Source organism: Phalacrocorax aristotelis, chromosome 3, assembly GCF_949628215.1.
Source record: "Phalacrocorax aristotelis chromosome 3, bGulAri2.1, whole genome shotgun sequence".
Taxonomy (NCBI): Eukaryota; Metazoa; Chordata; class Aves; order Suliformes; family Phalacrocoracidae; genus Phalacrocorax; species Phalacrocorax aristotelis.
Window position 1 is genome coordinate 111,557,189 of NC_134278.1, and position 19,035 is coordinate 111,576,223.

Consider the following 19,035-nt stretch of genomic DNA (forward strand, 5'->3'; position numbering starts at 1 on the left):
GCATTGACTGTTCATGTTTCTGAGCAGAACTGAGGAATAATAGTAATAGTGATGTATAAAGTTAAGCATGAAACTTCAAGATAAGCTTCCGTGTCCTTTTTGTATTTTTAATGAGTTAAAATGGTTAGTATGCAGCCCCTTTGCCAACTGTGCCCAGTAAAACAGCATTACTGGTTTTATGTGGATTGCAGGTATGTCTTCGGAGGCCTGAATGACCTGATGTTTTAAGTAAGGCTTTACTGAAAATTGTATAGCCCTTATTTGAGCAACTTTACCTTTTGTTTGCTCTGTTAAGGCTTTGCTCTGAACCAATTATAGTAGGTTTTACTGACTTGTGTTTTTAGACTGCTAGGAACATAATGGGGAAAAAAGAAATGGGTATAAATGTTAAAAGTTGCAAAAGAACTTAATTTTTGCTTTAATCTTCATTTTGTACTAAGATTTTGTACTTGTAACAGTTGCTGTCTCGAAAGATTACTTTTACAGAATCTTTTGATAGTAGTAATATGGCCTAACTTGAAAAGCATTTCAGCAATGTTGGTGCTTCTGGAGGTGAATGGAAGCTAATAACGTTTGGTAATTTTCTGACATTACTCTGGAGTTTCTGCCTAGGAATATTAACTTTTAATATTCACCTAGTCATTGCTCTAACCCCATAGGTTTTTTTATTCCAGTGAGTATGCATCATATTTTAATATTTTCCTTCCTGTTCTGCATGTAAGCTTTAACATATGTTCCTAATGTTTTCTGTTAACTCTTACTGCTGTCCTGGGCTTGGTTCTAGTGTGGAGAAGCAAATTATTCTCCTCTGTCCTGTTACCGTTAGATTTCTGACAGTGGTGTGAGCATATTAAATCCCTTAGCTCCTCTTGCATTTCTGAAAAACAATGATGGTTATTTTAGGGAAGTGCTGACCTACACTCTTAATAAAGTTGTTGTCTTCTATTCCAGTTACTTTCCCATTTTTAGAATCATGGTTCGTATTCCTCTTGCTTCACAATCATAATACATCCTTGTGGCAAGTACAGCAGTTGCTTACCTGGAAAAGTAATATTAGAAAAGTGTGTATTTTTAGCTGCCTTTTGATGTAATGTAGCAGCTGGAAACAAGGAGGAGAGGCAGTAGGAGGTGATTTGACAGCACTGCCAACCACAGCTTGGGATCCACTGCTTTGGACTTGAGACCAAAATGTGGGGAAACCATTTTTACAGGGCTGAGTATGCCCATTGTGCCTGACACTACAGTGATCCAGGTGCTGTGGCTTTGCTCTTGGTTCTCAAATGCTTCATTTGAGGGTCATCCCCTGGACTCTATTTGACAAATGTTGTTAATGGATGAACAAGTAAGCTCTGTGAGGCCATTTGATTATGTTAATATGCATTAAAAATATGTAATAAGCAGGCAGTTCCATGCACACATTTAGGATATAATTAGTAAAATATCCTTTTGATACCAGTGACTAATTGTAAATATCTAAACTAGAAAAAATTCTAACTACTAACAAAAATACCATTTTTCTCTTTGTAGTAATCATGTCCACAACTCAGAGAAGGAATCTAGCAAGTTCATGTTGAGGTATATTCTCAAGACAAGATACAGTGACTCATATGCTTTTCTGGGTAAGAAGGGTATCTATATTCTCTTGAGTATGACAAAAAGTAGTTAACTCTTAAATTTAACTTCTGAGAAGTACAGTCTTTCAAGCCAGTGTGGTGGGGGTTTTGTGGGTGGAGGGGTTGGTTTGTTTGTTCTTAAAACTTTCTGGGCAAGCTTAGAGAACTTCCACCCATCTAACAGTCTAAAGACATTATAGACTAATAGTGCAAAGGAAGAACAATAATGAGCAATTTTAGAATAAAAGACATCACTGAACAGCATATGACTTTGGTTAGAAAAGTAATTCCAATGCATTGTTGCTACGATGTGCACTGTTTCTAGCCTGATTTCCCAAGGGAACAGAGGTTATGTACTCTCTGCCTTTTCCCTTCCCAAAAATGTTAAACATCTCTGTGACTAGGAAGAGAAAGAAATGTATAACTTCAGAGAAAAGTGGGTAGAAGTCAATCTTATACATACTGTGTTGACAGACTGGCAGCCAACAAATACATACTGCCTTTTGGTCAGAGTGGATATTCTGAGACACCGCAAACAGCTATGATTATTGTGATGGCATGATACATGGTTGTATGGTTCCTACAAATCTGTGTGTGATCTGACAAATTTAAGAATTTTTTAAAATGAGGAACACATTCCTTCCTCATTTGCTTACATGCTTCTATGTATGCACAGAATTCGGTAGCATCTTCTATGTATAACATTGCTCTGCAAGTGTCTGCTTCCTTAGTAACTCCTTGGGTGGTGTTCAGAACACAGTGCTAATGACTTGTAACAGTAATCACCAGAGACTGTTAAGGCCTGATTTCCTCGCTTCCCCCCCCCCACACCTCCCTGCATCCACACTAAACTCTTTAAGGTTTTATTTTATGCAATTGGATGTAGATATGTAGCTTGCTGGGTTTCCTGAACTACTGGGGAGGGGGCGGGGAGAACAGGGGCAAGGGAAGAAAGCTTTTGCTCCTTTTGCTTTCTGTTCCTATAAAAGTTCAGTGTTTCACGTTCATGATCCTTTCATGATTCTCATGTAAACTATAACTCTGACTTTTCCCTAGTCTCAGTGGACTCTGCTATAAAGTTATAGGCTGTAAGCTTCTGTCTTAAGGGACTTCTAGACTAGAGTCTTGCTTACTTGTTTATCATCCACATTATTTCATGAGACCCAGTGCATTCAGTCACTGCTTCAGATTCCTTTCCAGCTGTGAACAGAAAAGAACTGCAGCAACAGAGGAATGTTGCGTCAAAATGTTTCCAAAGAACAGAGCCATTTCCCTTAAGAGTTAAATTAGATGATAAGACATGTTTTAGTCCTCTAAGTGTAGCACTACTCTCCGAACTTAATTAGATCTAATTTAGCTTGGCACTGCCTGACTTTTTTTAGTACAGAATTAGCCTGTTTCTCTCTGTCCTAGGGCAGTCCTGTGTTTTTGGCAGTCTTGTTCCAATTATAAGACTGTTTCTAAAGAGGTAGTTGCAGAATACGCACTGCTAATGTTTTTATCTTTTTACTGTATCTTCATGATTCTGTCGTCATGTTTCTGCTGCAGAGCTGCTTTCAAGTGCTCTTACTAAAGACAGAAAAGCTCCTTGGGCTCTTTCATTCTTTTGTAACTTAAGTAATAAAGCCAGACACGGTTTTTTGTTTTATAAGTATGGCTTTTATTAATATATCGGACACTTTATAATTCTAAAATTCTACTGATACCTTACTGCCTTTCCTTGTCTTTTGGTGATTGCCTCATCTAAGAATGCTGAATGCTTCCCCCCTTAAATTTCTATTTTTGTGCTATTTTTTTTTTCCAATCTTGTCAGTTATAGCTTGGAACTTCTGACCTGCGGCTGGAGCTTTTACTTTTAGATCGTGTATCTGGCTGGACATTTGCAGTGCACTTGTTGGATTTCACTAACTGCTGTCATATATTGGAGTGACTTGAATAGTTCTTTTTCAGGGTTTGTTTTACTGCCGCTTATTGGAAGCTTATCAGGGAGTAATACCTTACATATGACTTAAGTCCTCCTAAAATGAAGCATATTTTCTGTCCATCAGATACAACTATCAGGCCTACCTCTGTGCCTATAGAAAAATGGGAGGGCCTGCTTGTAAATGTTTGTAATTTCCCAAACATATTCTTCATGGTGATTTTTCTAAATATCAAAATGGTGTGCTCCATGTCACTTCCATGTAACCATGCAAACACTAGGGCACTTTTTCCAAATGTGATGTGTTCAATTAGCAGTCATCTTTTGTCTGTAAATTAATTGGAAACTGAAGATATGTCCTCATTTTTAAACTATATTTTAATATTTCTTCTCCTCTTGAATTTAGATAACGTAATCCATGGATAAAGTGGGAAAGATGTGGAACAATTTCAAATACAGGTGCCAGAATCTCTTCAGTCATGAGGGTGGAAGCCAAAATGAAAATGTAGTTGTGAACTCCAATAGTTGCTCATCTTCTAAAGAGAAAGCTATCCAGATAACTGGTTTGGCTCAACAACAACCCAGCAGCCCTTTGAGAGAAAACATTGCTTTGCAGTTAGGTTTAAGTCCTTCAAAGAATTCAAGGCGGAACCAAAACTGTGTCACAGAAATTCCTCAGATTGTTGAAATAAGCATTGAGAAAGAGAATGACTCGTGTGTCACGACGGGAGCTAGACTTGCTCGAAGGGACTCTTATTCTCGGCATGCTCCTTGGGGTGGGAAGAAGAAGCATTCTTGCTCTACCAAAACCCAGAGCTCCTTGGATACTGAAAAAAGGTTTGGTAGAACACGAAGTGGTTTGCAGAGGAGGGAGAGACGGTACGGGGTGAGCTCTGTCCATGATATGGATGCAGTATCAAACAGGACAGTAGGCAGCCGTTCTCTGCGACAGCGTCTACAAGATACTGTTGGGCTGTGTTTTCCCATGAGAACTTACAGCAAACAGTCCAAACCTCTGTTTTCTAACAAAAGAAAGATCCATCTCTCTGAACTAATGCTTGAGAAATGCCCTTTTCCTGCAGGCTCAGATCTGGCTCAGAAGTGGCATCTGATTAAGCAACACACAGCGCCTGTGAGTCCTCATTCAACTTTTTTTGACACATTTGATCCTTCCTTGGTTTCCACCGAAGATGAAGAAGACAGGCTCAGAGAAAGACGTAGACTTAGTATTGAAGAAGGGGTTGATCCCCCTCCCAACGCCCAAATACATACTTTTGAAGCTACAGCACAGGTTAATCCATTGTATAAACTGGGACCAAAGTTAGCCCCTGGTATGACTGAGCTGACTGGGGACAAAAATATAACACCGCCAGGGATCTGTGACTCTGAAGAGGACACAACAACGCTTTGTCTGCAGTCACGCAGGCAGAAGCAGCGTCAGATGTCTGGAGAGAGCCACGGCCATATCAGCAGGCAGGGGGCTTGGAAAGTGCATACTCAAATTGATTACATCCATTGCCTTGTGCCAGACTTACTTCAGATAACAGGTAACCCATGTTACTGGGGTGTGATGGACCGCTATGAAGCAGAAGCACTTCTGGAGGGTAAACCCGAAGGCACTTTTTTGCTCAGGGATTCTGCGCAAGAGGACTACCTCTTCTCTGTGAGCTTCCGTCGTTATAACCGATCGCTACACGCACGCATTGAGCAGTGGAATCACAACTTTAGTTTCGATGCCCATGATCCCTGTGTGTTTCACTCCTCCACTGTTACAGGGCTTCTGGAACACTACAAAGACCCTAGCTCTTGCATGTTCTTTGAACCATTACTTACTGTATCTCTGAACAGGACTTTCCCCTTTAGTCTGCAGTATATCTGCCGGGCAGTAATCTGCAGGTGCACTACGTATGATGGAATTGATGACCTTCCTCTACCCTCAATGTTGCAAGACTTTCTAAAGGAGTATCACTATAAACAAAAAGTCAGGGTGCGATGGCTGGAGCGGGAACCTATAAAAACAAAGTAAATGGAAATCAGAATAAGCTTCTAGAATATGCTTTTTTTTGTGTGTTACAGTTTAACTGCAGCGAGCGCACCAACAACGTCTAGCTTTTCTGCAATATCCTATTTAAGCTGAGTGTTAGTATCCTGTCAGATGCTGCCTGCTGTTAATCAAACTAAGTTGTGATGCCTCTTGGAAACAATAAGCAGACACAATTCTGCACGTTTTTCATTATGGCCTAATGAAAATATTTTTGCTAATTTCTAAATATTTTGTTTCCCTTTTATAGCTGTAGTAATTGGATGAAGAAACTATGAGGCATATTCCATGGGGCATTCATATAATGCTAATAAAGAAAGGCTTTATTAGAGGAGCATTTTTGCTAATATTTGAAGTATTTTTTTAAAATCATCATCTTGAAAACTTTCCACTACTCAAAGTACTAATTTAACTCACAAACAAGTTTCCAAATACTAGTGAATAAGACTATATTCTTTTAATGAAGAGCAGTTCATTAGAAACAGTTCATTAAGCGTTAACTGTGTTTTGATGCTAACAGGTGAACCACACTTTTCTCAGTGTATAAGGTTTCCTAATCATTAAGACTTGAATATGCCTGCTCAGTACTGTAATTCTGTTTTAAACACTTGGAGATTTAAGTGGCATTGTTAGCAAGAGTAATGCTGTCCTGGACAGTTAAATACCTTCCAGTGTGAATTACTGATTCATGGGATTAGATTACTGCCATGAAACAAAAGGTTGTGTTTCTTTCTAAAACAGAATTTGGTGGCCTGACTGCTAGTAACTTACAATGGAAGGTAATAGTGAAGAGGAAAAAATGTTTAATTATTTAAAGTTGTCTGATATTTTTACAGAGAAAATTACAAGTGATTGAATTATTATAACCAGAGTACAAAATCTGACGTATCTGAAATAAAAGTCAGGTTTCAAAGGTACTGTTACACTTTATTTGTAAATATCTTTCCATTTGTGCTTTTAAAAATGTTTAAAAGTAATATGCACTGATTATAGTTTCAACAGATTACTTGGAAACAAGAGTCTAAGTTCTGTTCGCTTATTTAATGGATGGAACTTAAAACAGTTCTGTCTTGGACATTTTTGCACTAAAGTTTATTTGAATGCCCTGACCCCTGTTTAATGTTTTGTATCAATTATGAGTGCTCCCTAGTTTCTTTACCAGCTGCTACAGTATGATATTACTTCTCTATGGCAATGACCTGTGCGAGGTAGGGAACGTTTTTGGCTGCAAGTACAATAAATGTTATTCTTGTATGCTACACTAACCCTTCTATTGATGTATTTTTCTGCTTGCTGTGCCTTGTTCTGGCTTTTTGTGCTAATAAAGTACAGTATGTTCAGTGTTATACTTGTATATCTGCTCTGTTTTTATATATTCAAGTAACTTGTAGCAGTTAACTGAGTTTTTAATAGGCTTTTCTTAGTATAGGTAATGCACAAATACCGTGCAGTTGAATATTGGTCAGCACACCATATTCCTGGTTTTCGTACATGCTTATCAGAAACCTAACAATGTACATGTTGAATAATGTTTCTGTAGTCACTGCAAAGTAATGGACTTGTCTGCAGGCATCGAGCATTTTACATTTTTTGTAATGTAAAGGATAAATGTAAAGCAAAAAGTATTCTAAAACGTTATTGATCCCCTGTAACGGTTGCTGAAGGTGTTTCAGCTTGTTACATAGCTAACTGCTAAGCTTAATGTTTTGATGGTCCCCACTGAGTAAGGAATGGTTATTCCTGTAAATTGACAGTACAGCAGTGGCATTGGTTCACTTTTAGACTATTTAATAGATGTACACACAAACCGGTCAAATGTCCTGTTTTTACCAAAGAATACTGTCAATTTATGTTGGGGTATTTTTTTTAGTAAACTTAACAGTGGAGAGGTGCAATTTCTGTTCTATCAAATACTTATCCCAAGCTATGATAAACCAAAGTAGTTGACAACTTCATCTGACTTAAGTAATGTATACACTTATGTTGGTAGAGCTTAAAACTTTTACATCAATGGTGTTGTCATTTTTCTTGAACTTACAATGCACCTGAAGGGGAATGATTTAAATCATTTTGTAATGACTGGAACAGCACTACATAGAAGCTTATAATGCAAGGGGTTAATCTGAAGCACCCAGAAAGCACTTTAAAACATGCGTTTATATGCTTGTGGAAAATTTGTGATCCCGTTATGCATTCTTTGTAGTAGCTTATCTTCTTTCATGTGTTAAGACTTCAACTGTTACAGTGGAACTTTGTTTAGAATATGTAAATACTAAGTTTATGTAAGTATGTGTACAAATGTGCTAATGGTCACTTAAGTTTTGAATTGTATGTGTCATTGGATATGCAACTCCTGGTTTAAAATCTGCTCTAAGCATAAAAAGAGGAAAAAGTCACCAGCATGAAATTGCACCCAAGTGTACCTTCACCGTGTCGTTCTCGCTGTTCCCTCAGTTGGATCTGAATTCCAGATGAGTTTACTTTAAATCTTGCTTTTGATATTAGTATCGTACAGTCAACCTGCAACCAAGCGTTGTCCCAGTGAAGGGACCTGTTTTTTGTTTACACCCGTTGCAGTTGCTTGTCATAAACTAGCTGATAAGATTCTAGCTGTGACATTATCAATGTGGTCAGGAATACACATTTAATTTTTTATCATGTGGTGGAATCTTTGGAAAAAAAAAATAAAAACCCCAAACGCTTATCTTGGAAAGTTTGCTCTTGCATTTGTGTAAATAATCTTTATGGGGAGGACTTATTGCTCCCTCAAAACACACAGAGGAATGATCTGCTTCTCTACAAATTTTTTAAAGCTTTGCTTCACTGAAATATACAGAATAACTTGCTACTGTGGTTATGCTGAAAATAATCACTTTTTAAATTATAGTAGACTTGAGCGTTGACTACTTAAGTTGCAGTGTATTTCTTAATGAATAAATTTTCAGTTCTAAAGGCACTAAAACGTTAGTATGTTGAGAACGCAAGTAGTTGATTCCTCGTTTCTGTTTGAGGAGTATGCTTGAATTTTAACCTTCTGATTTTGTTTAGAAAACCTTATACAGATGTTCAGGACGTGCACAAAGCAATAATTTTTTTTTAACAATGGTGTTCGGCATAATAAGGTATGCTAGCATGATTCCAGCCTAATTTGGTTATGTGGCAGATAAGTATTTGAGCCTCAATCTTGTAAAGTGTTCTTTTGAAGTGATTCTCCTTTCTGCAGGAAGGGCTATAGAAAGGGCTTATTTGGTAGAATTATTTTGCCAAAAATCTTAAAAATCTTTGACCATATCTGAAAAGAACAGGGTGATGGTGCTGTGTGAGAATTAGGATCTTTGAATACTTAGCACAACTTGGTATGTAAATACACACATCGTTATATTTTGGAAAGTCAGCAGCAGCTCCAGTTTACCAAGACAGAGACATTAAAATAATTCTAATTTCCATAGAACATGTTTACTATTGGAAAATTGTGTAAATGAAACAATGTCATATAGTGCATAGGGGTTTTTACTCGTCACTGGATCATTGTTTGCAGAACAGAATTAAAATTTAAAAAATTAGGGCATTAAATCAAAATTTTTTTGAGAAGTCTTTCTTTATGTCCCTGTGGAATGGGAGAAAAGTAACTATACTGTGTTTGGACTGTATATGAGGGTCTACAGGTTGGGGGTTTTTATCAGTTTTAAAGGCATAACTCTTCTGAAAATACCCTTTAAGGACATGCAGCCACTTGTCCAGATATTTTACTTGGCAGAATGAAACTTCTCTTAAGAAAATAAGTCAAAGCCCTGTTTTGCATTGATGTAATTTAAATTTTGTGTGTATTTGAAGACTTGTTGCTTACAAGTCCGTAGTCTTTAAAATCAGAAGCATACGGTCTTTGAAAGACCTGTGTATCCTTAGTGTTTGATAAGATGAATTCAAGCCTTTGCTAGACATCATCCTGACACTCATATCCTTAAATCCTTTTTTAACTTTAAGGTTCTGCACTAATTAGATACAAGCAAAGATTCTGAATTTCTATGATACAAAACCAGTTTGCTTTAGTCTCCATGTGCAAGTGGAAATATTTGCAGAATGCTTTAAAGCTTGTTTCTGCTGCAAAGTTGCATGCAAGACTGACGCTGTCGAGTCAGAAGTTGCTGAGTACCAGAGAGATGGATCTGCAGGGAGCGTGGTTCTATTTTTTTTTTAAGCTATCTTGAAATACAGTATTTAAGGAAAAATATGGACTGAATCTTTTGTGATTATTTGTAAAATAACTATTTGTCTGTTTTAAAACCACATTTAAAACTATGAAAGCGCTTTTTGAGACTCATTTTCCTGAAGTTGTTGTTGTGAAAAGATCATGTATGTGCCAAACCTTATTTCTCAAGAATCTACGTAGCCTATATATATATGTTAATAAGATGCCTCCAAGCATGCGTGCATTCATGGTCCTTTTTTGAAGCTGCCTGAAGTACACCACTATGGCGAGCATTAATCTTTTGGAATTGTAAAAATTCTCTCCCAAACTTTGTCTGTACATGGCATGCATTGCAGATAAAAGGGCTGTTTTATTTGTATCTTCAACTGTATTTGTTACAGCCAGTTGATTGGTGTGTGTTTTCCTGCTATTGCCACACTTGCCTAAACAGTTCTCCTGACCGTGACCAAAGGAGATTTTCTTTTTTGTTCATAATTGTTTTTAAAAATTTTACAACAGACAAAAGTCAAATCAGTTGGCTTTAAAGTGTTAACTCTTACAAAGCATGGTATAACACTACTGGTTGTTCTCCCTTTCTGCAGTGTTGATGTACAAAGAACCGTTTAGCTTGACCGTGGGTTGTGTCTACCAAATGCAGTTGACTTAATGTCTGAATTTTAAGTTTTTTTTAATTTTTAATTGAAAATGCTACTAATGATGACTTTGAAAAGAAAAAGGCTTAATGTTTTCATAGCAAGATACATAAAGTAAATGTTTTGTGATGAGGTAAGGATCTCTTGAAGATGCTTTTTTAAGAAGTTTTCCCCCTTCTCACTATGTCATAAATCTTTAAAAAGAAAAACCACCACCTCTTGGATTACTGTAACAGTACAATCATTTAAAGACTGAACAGAAATCTGGTGCTTTTACTTAATTTGCTTGCACGTCACGTTACCATACTGATTTAAGAGTAGTTGTTTCAAGAGGCAGATTTTAAATCTGTTATTTCAATGAAGCATTGCCATTTCTTATTTTTATAAAATATTTCATTTACAAAAGTAGTGTAGCAGTAGTATATTAACCCAATACCATCTTTAAGTCTATTGTTATCAAGGTAACTATTGAGTATAGACTTTTCAAGCTGAATAAATATTCACTTTGTTAGTTTGCATTAAAGCTACAGCTGTTACCAGCTACATTTCTTAGGGTCAACACAGTGTATTTGAGCTGAAGCTCCTGGTGTTTGACCCTTTTTTTTGTCGTTAGTGGAAGAAAAAGTACGTAACTGTGTATGTGTGCTATAGCTAATGTTGCAGATTTCCTTGTTAAGCACGCAGCTACGCTGACAAGCAGAAACATATCTGAACTTGCTTGTCTGGAGTAAAGCAACCTCGCTGATTTCTCAGCAGGAGTTGTAACTTGGTGGCATGTTGGCAAAGAGGAAGCAGAATTGGGTTTTGTTCCTCTCTGAGCAGCTGTTAAATTGAACATGGTGTGTGCTTCCTGTGCGATAAGGTATATTAACTTTTTAGAGCCCCGAGAATTTTAGTAGCTTTTGGAAGGTACAAAATTACTTGGCTGCTTTGTCACTTCTTGCTTTTGTACTTGTTTTGCAAAAGCATGAAGAGATATTTATTAAAATCGAATCTATGTAGTCACCAATTGTATAAGCACTACTTTGTAATATCTTTCTGGAGATAGCAAATTCCTACACAATTATATTTAAACTGTTCTGGGAGAATGAATAATGACACTGTGGGCACAAAGTAATTCAGATTGCACTATAAACTTTCTTACCAGAAGCCTTCATTCTTATGAAAAACTATGTGGCCCCTGCACAGAAAAACTGTAGCTCTGGTGATGCACTCTTTGGTTGGTGTCCAAAAAAGCAGCACCCAGATGGTCCCTGGACCTTTTCCCAACATTCCAGTTGAAGGGGCCCTGGCAGGTCTGCCGGGCATTCGAGGAGTTGGCTGGCAAGTGTGCCGTGCTGAGCGTTGCCTGATGCCAGCACCTTGTATAACTGCGCTGGCTTAGGTCTCCCTAGCTTAGATGGTTTTTAACCCGCTGCAGCTTAAATGTTTCTCCACCCAGCCTAATTTGTCCCTGTTAACTGGTTGCCAAACTGTCTTGCATCTCAATATAGTACGAAAATAATGTGACTTATGGCTACCCAACCAGTGTATTAAGTAATAGATGGCTCTGTCTTAATAAATGGGGTATAAACTACCATATTGTTTTCTTTCTATATTTGTTGGGGAGCAAAAAGCTGTGGTTTCAGTCTATACTGTACATACATATTTTTACAAATATTTAGTTACTGTACATGTCAAAGGGATACATAGTTGTTAGATCAAAATATTCAGCAACTCATATTTATTCCAGTCCATTTATGTTGCATCTAAAATACTTGAGTGAAGAGATCCAGAGACTGGTAATTATAGTCTTCAGAAGTTTTATCACACTCTGAAATTCCAGTAAGCTCTTAATTTAGCGAGTTTTCACTTCATTCTCAAGGGTTTTTCTCCCCCCAGTTGTGGGCTGAGTTACACATCTTTGTGGCATAAATGTGTGTTATTCTAGAGCACAGCCCCCACGAGCGCTAACTAAGGAATAGATGTAGCTCTTGTCCTGTAAGCTGAGATAGTTTCTTTTCTGCCCTATGGAGCTACTCCCAAAGCAAGTTGGTGCAAAGTCTGGACTGTGATAACTGGGCAAAATGCCGCTGGTGAGGAGCTACAGCTGGGTGCAATAAGAGCCATCTGGGCTTCTCTGCCAGACTATTTCAGGCTTCTTAATTTGTTAGTTGTGGTTTTTTTTAGAGCATTGCTCCTAAAAAAAATACAGTTAGTCTAGGCTCCTTTGGAGTTATCTCTCATCACTGTTGAACTAATAGAAAACAAACCCCTGAAAACAAAATTGTGGAGTTTTGTCTGTTTTATGTAGAGGGTGCCTTTGTAGTTCTAGCTTCATTGAAACATGCAGAAGGTTAATTGTCTTAAACTCCGCTAAAATAAATCCATAATTGATTGATAAATGAAAGTTATTGGCATTAACTTACCTGTTATAATGGTGCATTTGGAAGATGAAGCTAACTATTAAAACAGGCACAATAATGTTTCAAGAGGGTTTCAAAACACCACGCGATCTGAAGCTGAGATCTCTGGAATTGGTCGCTCATGTGTCACTTTGCCTAGAGGAGGGAATTAGGAGTCTCTCTCAGAAAGCTGTTCATGTTGTGACTTTGCAGGATGTCAAAAGCACATGGGTATCTAGAATATAATATATAGGTATATCGAATAAATATAGGAGAGGCCCTGGAATGATCATAGCTGGCCGCACTCGCACAAGTTGTGTGGAGGAGGATATGTGCCTGTAGCAGTGTTTCTTGGGCTTTTAATTCTCCACACAAGCATTTATTTGGTCACCCAGGTAAAATGCTGAGAAGCAACACAAGAGCTATGTTACTGCCATCCAACCCAGAGGACCTGGACAAATGAATCCGTAAGAAGGGTTTGTGGTGTCACTTCACCTCTGAAGCAGCTGGTGGTGTGAGGGGCATTAGCATGGTTCTGCATCTGAACTTCCCGACAGTTGATGAGGTAGCTCAGGCATGAGTGAAACAGTGCTGGCAGGACCTGCTTGCAAGAGTGTCCTCACTTTGCTTTCCCATCAGGTGTCCGGTGGCATCTGGGAAGTAGTTTCTTTCAGAAAAGTAGCTCTTTCAGAGCTTCTGTAGTCTCAAAACTTACTGAAATTAATAAAAATTAATATTTTTAGGGTTTCTAATCTTCAGAATAGTGTTAGTTGTAGCTCTCATCTCTGTTAGGAGGAATATGTAAATTCATCTCCATTTCAGGAATGGGACACATCTTGTAAGAAGGTTGCAAAGAGCTGCTTGGAATCGGACTTGCTAGATGCGGGGTAAGTTGGACATGCTCTTGCTCGCTAGCTCGGGTTTCCCTTTAGTGAAAGAAGAATGATGTTACTCGATCCGTTTGTGAAATGCTTTGCACTCTAGTGGTGAGCAGCATAACAGAAGAACTAGTCTGTGTTATTTGGGAATGGCTGACACCCTTCCTTCAACGTGCAGTAGACCTGAGGTAGGTATGTGTCCACCTCTTACACCTCACATACCACCTGAGATAGGTATGTGTAATTAAGTGTGTTTGCTCAAGTGGTAACTGACTGCTGAGGACATGATATATACAATACACTAGTGTGTAGGGTACTGAGTGCCATATGCTCTTTATTTCCTAATGCAGCCCTTTGTCAAGGCATAGTTTAGGTTTTCTCCATGTAAAGTGTTATTTTCTGCTTACAAGCTCTGTTGTGGAGACACTGTATTTGCCTCCTCACTTCTGTAATTTTATTTTTTGTATCCAGTCTGATAAAACTGATAACCTGAAGCAGTGTGTGAGGAGAATTTCCTGGCATGAGCTGATGAATTGCTGAGATTGTTATCATTCTGTACTACAGAAGCACCCTGTTTTATTTATACACCGTTGTCTTCAGTTTCATTATGTGTCAAGAAGAAAAAAGCCAGACTCTTCCTTCAAGCGATTGCTTGTATAGCCATTCATACTATGGGCGTGCAGATGCCTGATACTTAAGCCAAATACTTTCCTGCCCTAGCAATGTTTGTAAGGGTGCTCTCCTTCCCACCTCCCCAGTCTGGCACGTGTGTTGTGTGCTCCTGGTTGGAGGACACTTTCACCCTTGTTCTTCAAACTGTCCAGTTGAGCTGGAGCTATCAAACTTTTCTTTTTAACTGAAAATTTGCTTTCTTGCCTTTGTGGGCATGGCTTTGCATAAAGGCTGTGGCTTTAAGCTGTTCCAGATGTGTCAGAGCCATCACCGACCATCAGATGAGTACTGCCAGTGTTTATGCTGTTCAGGAAAAAGCCGGTGGGAAGCATTCTGTGAGCAGGGGGTTTAAGCTGAGAGTTTGTAAGAAGCATCAACAGCTTCACTTACTTTTTCTGGAAGGCTTTAGCTTTACCTTGATTCCATATTTCAAGGAGTCTTAATCCTTATGCAGGGTCACTTCAACTAGAGTTTTTACATTGGATGAGAAAGTTAAAAAAGAGAAAAGGTACTTGTAAATAATTCCAGCACAAACTTTGAAAGAACCGTTTCCAAGACTGGTATCTGTATCACTTTAAGAACTCCTGAATTTCTCGGGTGTCTGGTATCTCTCGCAGGAATTTAAGACTGGCACCAGCTCCAGAGATAGAGTTGCCCAGAAAAGTTGAGTAGTGCCCTGAAACACTACTTGGCTGCAGCTCTTGGTAGATGCCTTGGAAGTCACTTTCCGGCAGGTCATCACTTACTGCACTACATGCTTCATAGACAGTGGTACCCTCCAGAGCTTGCCCTAGGTCCTGGTTTGTGGCAGTTTAGACATTTTAACAAAAATCCCATTTCTAATCCTTGTGCTCCTCTCAGGACCAGTGCCACCTAATGAAACAGCCCAGGATGGTCTGAGGCTCTGAATGTGGCTCACCCTTACTTTGCTTCTTGGGAAGACCTATTGTAAGAGAGGGCCAGGCACAAGAGTTGGTCCCCATCTCAGACCAGACAGAGAATGGAGCTAGTGGCCAACCCTGCTTTCCATCCCCTGTAGTTAGAGAGCTTTTGCTACCCTCCTGTAGCCAGAAGTCTCAGGTTCACAGGAGAAAATCTGGCTTTGCTCCTGCTTGAGTGAGCCTTTGGATCAACCCGCCTGTCCTAACAGGGCCAGTTCTAGCATCCCCCTTGTCATAGGCAAGATAAAGAGATTCTGCCCAGCTGCCTTACTTAAGGGTAACAGAACAGGGCTTTCCTCAGGCTGCCTTTTCTAGAGTGCAGAGATGATGTCTCTGCACCCATATCACGAGCAATGTGTACTCTGAGCAGCAAGCTGCCTTCAGTTTTGCATAAGGACAATTCCTGCAGTATTATTGTTCCCTTCAGGCCATTTCAAAGGGCTTCTCTTGGTTTTCTCAAGACACTGTCTAGTCTCGTCATGTCCATTGTAACTTGAGTCAGTAATAGTTTGTAATTCCTTTGTGTTGCTACAGCAAGTTTTTTCAAAAATAACTAAGTAATTTACTAATCAGTAATGTTGATCAAGTAGGCACGGATCAACATTGTTTCAGACCTGCTCATGGATTTTTAAATCAGCATTTCCACTCAAACCTCTATTCATAGTCCTCAGTCCATGAGTCTCATGGTCCTCAGTGTTAAATCATGGCTCTGCTTTTCTGTTGGGAGATACCCTGATTAACAGTAGAATGAATGCCAAAGCCAAGTAATTAGATTCTCTGCTTGAAGTTTAGTCATCTCTTTTCCCCAGGGGTGTGTTCCTCCCCTTTCATTCTGGCACGGTCTGGTGTCTGAGCTTCTTAGTTAAAAGTTTGTCTACAGCCATCTTTGCCTCTCAGATACTATTTTTCTCCTTCATCCTGCAACAATTAGAAAACTTAAAGATTTAGAAACACTTCATTTCCTTCTTCTTAAGTTTTCCTCTCCCTGTGTTACTTTAAAATCTCTTTCCTTAGGGGATATTTAAACTGATACAGACATCTGTGAAGATCAGATCTCCAAGCCCGTGGCAACTATTCTGATGGCTGTCAAATTGATGGAAAGGATGAGATGCCCTTACAGCTGGCCCTCCCTGTACTGTGTCCTCTGTCTTGACAAGATTACTTTTTGCACTCGCTTTACTTTTCTATCTGAGGTGAGTTTCATTTGTGCTAATTACTTTTTTTTCCCCAAAACTGCAGGTGTTCATATCTGAATCGTCCTATTTTGTCTTGGATATTGAGGAACCTTTTGGTTTTCTATTTGAACATCATGAAACTGGTTGGGAGGACCTTCCACAACAGAAGTCCAGGGTTCAGCTATTTTATCCAAAGATTGTGTTACCAAAGAGCTGGTTGTGACACCACCTATAATGAAACTGAGAGGGTGGAAATATTAAATATAGTGAACATACTACCCACCAAAGCTTGGACAGTTTGGATGGACTGGATGAGTAAACCAGCAACCTGGAACTGTGGTTGTATCTTTACCGAGGAACGTGCTGATGTGGGGGTTTCCAGGTGTGGTGTGGTTTCAGCAGAACAGTACCTGGCTCACCGCTCTAAGGACTGCAAAATACTTCACCACGTCCTTTGCTCAGGTTCAGGGGTTAGCAGGGTTGTCTACCAACTGACTAGTCTGTGGAAATGGATGTTGCTCCTGGAAAAATGATAATTCTGTGACCTGTTCTGAAAATACATTTAATCAGAGTGACTTTAATGAGAGGGGAAATACATACACTACATCTGCTCCAGACACAAGGTAAGCAAAGTGCATGCTGCTGGGAGTTGTGTAAATGGTCGCGGTACTCTGATACGTATTTGCTACATCCCAGTTGAAATGTGCCTTGACGGATAGATCTATAATTTTTTTAGTAATTTTCTGCAAAAAATCAGACTTACTGAAATCATACTTGAGAGGATTCTTTTCTGTGCCAAACCCATCTCTCTGCATGGATGAGGAAAAGGCTAGAAAACTTTAAGCAAATGCCTTCACTTAAAGCTTTTTGAACCATTCGGTAAATATGCAAAGGGAGTTTACAATCTCTTAATGTACAGAATAACTTTCCAAAGCTGTGTCTTCATTCTGCAGCTTACTTTATTTATGCACAAGTACATTAGATTTATCTCCAGTTTACCCACTCCCACAACTTACTGTGCAGGTGTTGGTGGTCAGCATACATGCTAGGCGAAAGTCAGACGATGTGCTCAGCATGGGTCAACAAGTATTGGAACCTGGGGGAAAAACAACAGGACTGGGATTCCTGCTGAGTTGTACGAGGTTCTGGAAGTGCCAATCAGACCTGGATCGGCATGTTGCCTGCAATTTTCTGTAGGGTAGCTTTTAGATCTAGCAATATGGAATTTGAAGCTGCAGGTTTCAATTATTTGTGTATTGTCTTGATTTAATTGATTTATTCTACAGTGATTAAATGCTGTTGTTTGAGATGAGAAATTACTATGAGTTTACAATGGGGACTTAAGGGAAAGTTTTGAGGGGGATGTTTTGATTTATTTTGGGAACTTGAGCAACCAGGCTCAGAAACGGTGGACTGTGTTACTCAGCACTGCCTGTCTGTGTGGGGCAGTGAAGTGTTCACGGGTTACCTTCTGGGGTGCACCCCACAGCCCTGGCTCTCCAGTCAGCCAGTCTGTCAAATTATTGCAGCTTTTGAGCTGTATGTTTGTATGTTGTTTGCAAGGAAGCCATGATGTGGGGAATGTGCATGCTCACCTCTGTGCTCCAAAGGTCTCACAGCACAGACGTGCTGTCCCAGACCTTCTCTGTGGGGCTACAGTCCTTCAGAACACAGTTGTTCTTTGTTTCCTGTTAGCACTAAGTCACTCATCCAAATAAGAGATTTCTTGTTGTGCATTTGCTGCAGAAAAGCCTGAGTTCCTATTATTCCTTGCTTACCACATCTGGCTTGGGATCCAGTGCTATTTGGTGGCCTGTTACACTGTGTGTTTACTCATTCTCTGTCATGTTATCACGCTATGGGCTGACTCATTTTGCTTTTTGTCCTTAGCAAACCAGCTAGGATTGCGCTCCAGCATTCCCTGTTGCTCCCAGGTCTTCTGTGGGTATTTACAGTCAAACAAACTTTTCTGGGATGACGCACATCCTGGAACATGCTTGTCAAAAGCAATCATAAGTGACCACAGCAAAGGCATGATGCTCAACTCATACTCTTACGGAGTTGAGATGGCCAAATGTTCAGCCTGCCGTCTTCCAATGAAGTGGACTTTGGGAAACATTGTATGGAATTGTTAGTTTTGTACATTTTACCCCAAAGAGTTTTGATCGTACTCCCAGCAATCACTCATGTAGCAGAAAGGGTCTTCAACCTCCCAAAGATTATTAAAACAGGTCATGAAAACATATTGCATGGTAACTCACCTACCAGTGTTATCACTTCAGTGAGGTCCTATGTCTCTGTGCTTTGGGTGTATAATTACAACTAGAAATGTGGACATAGGTAAAAATAAACTCAGATTTTTGGGAGGTTTTTGGGTGGGTTTTTTTTTTTAAACTGGTATGGAGACAAATAGTGTACATAATTCATTGCCTTTTCTTTCATATAGTGACTGTTGAAATTTGAATAGACTAGACTTGCTGTTCTGGTGATGATGCTTGCTGGGATTTTTTTAACACCTATTTAGTTAAGACTTACGTAAAATTTACTTATCCTAAAAATGTTAAATGG

The 19,035-nt window shown here is 39.1% G+C and overlaps 1 protein-coding gene across 3 annotated transcripts in view; it reads left to right on the top strand.

The window, feature by feature from the left end:
• Window positions 1-8,279, top strand: part of SOCS5 (suppressor of cytokine signaling 5) — a 34,410-nt gene extending 26,131 nt beyond the window's left edge. For 2 of the 3 annotated variants that reach the window (XM_075089085.1, XM_075089086.1), the window contains exons 2-3: window positions 1,528-1,619; window positions 3,941-8,279. In XM_075089085.1, the coding sequence (XP_074945186.1) occupies window positions 3,953-5,560 (1,608 nt within the window). In that variant the 5' untranslated portion in view covers window positions 1,528-1,619; window positions 3,941-3,952 and the 3' untranslated portion in view covers window positions 5,561-8,279. The remainder of the gene's footprint in view (window positions 1-1,527; window positions 1,620-3,940) is intronic. The other variant, XM_075089087.1, reaches the window with a different exon arrangement.
• Window positions 8,280-19,035: the final 10,756 nt, after the last annotated feature.